The following is a 3,237-nucleotide window of genomic DNA, read 5'->3' on the forward strand; positions in this document are numbered from 1 at the left end:
ATTATTATTATTATTATTTCAGAGCTCGCCCTATGATCACACCACGGGGATGGCCGGCTCTATTGGATACCACCCTTACGCAGCACCCTTGGGCACCTACCCCTACGGTGACCCCGCGTACCGTAAAAACGCGACGCGGGACGCGACGGCCACCCTGAAGGCCTGGCTCAACGAGCACCGCAAGAACCCCTACCCGACGAAGGGCGAGAAGATCATGCTGGCCATCATCACCAAGATGACCCTGACGCAGGTGTCCACCTGGTTCGCCAACGCCAGGAGGAGGCTAAAGAAGGAGAACAAGATGACCTGGACCCCTCGGAACCGGAGCGAGGACGAGGAGGAGGACGAGAACATCGACTTGGAGAAAAACGACGACGACGAGCCAAACAAGCCTTTGGATAAAGGAGACTCCACAGACACAGAAGCAGGTTGGTGTTACCGAGGAGGGAGAATAAGAAAAAAGAGAGAGAGAGAGAAGGAGGGGGGAAAATCATCAATTTTTCATCGCAGTCGTTTCCACTCAGGGTGCAAAATTGATTGCTGGTTAATGGTGGTATATAATTTATAATGAGACAATTGCTTTAAATAATAATCACCTTGAACTCCCCTCGTTTGACTCTTTCACGGGCTAAAATTGCTGGTGACGCAGAGTGTTTAGCAGCCAATTTATCTTTAACGGTATAATAAGGATGCAGCTGCAGAAGGGAGCTGGGAATTCGGCTAAAAAAGTGTTTTTGTGTGTTCATCCACGCTTATCACGACTTCGGAGATCACATTTAGCTGAGAAAATACTTTTCTGTAAAATGAGATTTAGAGGTGTAAAGTCACGACTCCATTTGTGCCATAATGTTTAACAACTGGACAGGAGTTCACTGACCTTTTTTTTTTAATCTGCTGCACATTTATGAGGAAATTTACAGCATTTACTGTTTTTTTTAGAGGACAGGGGTGTGTGGTTAGTTTATATTTATTTCAGCTTTGTTAAAAGCAAGTGAATGTTACGCTTATTTGGTGGTAATTCTTATTATTTTTGCGCTTTAGATCACAAACTACTGAACCCAGGGGACATGAGCTGTGACAGATTTAAAGAAGAGAACCGTGGCAAAGAAATGGACCCCCTCCTGAGCGACTCGGAGTTAAAGGACCACGAGGAGCGGACTACGGAGCTGCTGCCGGACACCGCAAAACCGACCACCTCGTCTCCCCCGGCGGGGTCCCGGGGGAACCAGGCCGCCGCGCAGCAAGACAAGCCGTCCGATTTGAGCCACGCACCGACCGCAGTGTCCAGCAACGTGACCTCCGTGATCCACTCGCCCCCCTCGGCTCCCAAACCCAAACTCTGGTCCCTGGCGGAGATCGCCACGTCCTCAGACAGGTGCAAGGGAAGCGGCGGCGACGCGTCGCAGGCTTGTCCCGGTTTGGGTCAGAGCGCTGTCCTGGGCAGCACCGCGTCTCCGTCCCGCTCCTCCCCGCAGTGCCCGCTCCCCAGCAGCACAGTCCTGTCCAGGCCTCTGTACTACACGGCCCCTTTCTATCCCGGCTACACGAACTACGGTGGCACTTTTGGACACCTCCACAGTAACCACGGCTCGGTCACCACGGGCTCAACGGCACATTTCAATGGATTAAACCAGACTGTGTTAAATAGAGCAGAGGCTCTGGTAAGAGAGAGCCAGAAAGTCAGAGGCCAAACGCAGGTAGATCTTTGTAAAGACTCCCCTTATGAACTAAAGAAAGGTATGTCAAATATTTAATACCTGAATATTTTCCACTCACCGCGGACGTTTATTTATTTTATTATTNGCCGTGGTATGGTGGAACACAAAATGCAGGCAGACAAGAGGACTTGAAAAAAAAAAAACATTTACAAAATAATGAAAAAAGGATGACATGACAGCAATTAACTTCCATAAATAAAGCCAATGTAATATGTGTAAACATGGCCATGAATGTGACTGGAGGATTCAGATACAAGCTGAGACTCAAAGAGACTAGTTAAATACAACAGAGGATGAGTGACAAGTGGATGCACCTGGGTGATTACAAACTATGGACAGGTGTGAGTGGCAGGCTGGAAAAACACTAAGCCGACTGAGGATAAAGGGGAGGAAATGGCACAGGAAATACAAGAAGACTAGACAGGAAAAAAATAAAATAAAACACAAAAATACCAAACAACAAAACAGACTGAGAAAATATCACATGAAGAGAACCATAAAACACTAACCAAGGCAAGAATCATGACAGTATGGTCTCCAGGCCGCCCACCTGAACTCTGGCCATGTTTGAAAGACTTGTTTCTGTTTGTTTCCTGTTTTTTTTTGTTTGTTTGTTTGTTTTTGTTTTATTTTTGGCCTTCATCCTTTTTTATCCTTATTACCCCCTCCATGTACCCGAGTCAGATGTTTTCGTTTATTTATTTTATTATTATTATTATTTTTATTATTTTCTGTGTGGTTGCATTTGGAAAAAAAAAGACAGAGAAAAAATTATAAGAGCAATGTTGAAGCAAATTCTGAGAACAATTATTTTCTGAGTAAATGCTTATCCTCATTATAATTTGTTTTAAGTTTCTGAATGGTTAAATGCTAAACTGTAACAAGAAATGGTCTTAATCGCTGCAGCCGCCTATTTGTATTAAAGACTAACATGTATATTTAATGTAGCTTTTTTTTGTATTTAAAATGAACAGCACATTATCTTTGAAGTAAATTATGGAGAGAGAAAAAAAAAAACGAAGTTGTTGCAGCCATTATTTTCGGATGAACAGCTGGTTTTGCTTGATGTGTCGACAGTGCTTTAAAGCCAGTTAATCTATGCGAAATTTGAATTCCGTTTTGCACAATGACAGATGGGCCAAAGGTAATTATTTCCAAATTTCAAGGCAGAGGGAGCGGAGAGGGCCTGCGTTCTGCTTGAAGGATGTTGCAATACAGYCAAACAATAAAACGGGTTCAGTTGATTTGAATGCTGCACATGTAAGAGTGAATGATTAAAAATGATACATATTTTATTTATGTGACATTTCTTTATGAACTTAAAGCAGTCCGCTCAGGGCCTCGTATCATTCTGCATCTGTGTGCACGTTTCTAAATGTGGAAATTGATATAATAACACTATAAGGCGCAGTCGTTTAACCCAATTACCTCCCGTGTTTCATCCGGTGCAATCAGGTGGTGAACTCCATAATGAGCTCGATTTTATGCCAAATTTAGACATCATTACTATTTTCCAAGG

General features: G+C 43.9%; 1 protein-coding gene across 1 annotated transcript in view; it reads left to right on the forward strand.

The window, feature by feature from the left end:
* The window catches only part of irx5a (iroquois homeobox 5a), a gene marked incomplete at its 5' end in the record, with an annotated part of 4,721 nt that extends 1,708 nt beyond the window's left edge, over window positions 1–3,013 (forward strand). The window contains 3 exon segments of the mRNA XM_014029463.1: window positions 23–428; window positions 1,042–1,793; window positions 2,421–3,013. Coding sequence (XP_013884917.1) covers window positions 23–428; window positions 1,042–1,754 — 1,119 coding nt within the window. The 3' untranslated portion in view covers window positions 1,755–1,793; window positions 2,421–3,013.
* Between the last annotated feature and the right edge of the window lie 224 nt (window positions 3,014–3,237).

Source organism: Austrofundulus limnaeus, unplaced genomic scaffold, assembly GCF_001266775.1.
Source record: "Austrofundulus limnaeus strain Quisiro unplaced genomic scaffold, Austrofundulus_limnaeus-1.0 Scaffold908, whole genome shotgun sequence".
NCBI lineage: Eukaryota > Metazoa > Chordata > Actinopteri > Cyprinodontiformes > Rivulidae > Austrofundulus > Austrofundulus limnaeus.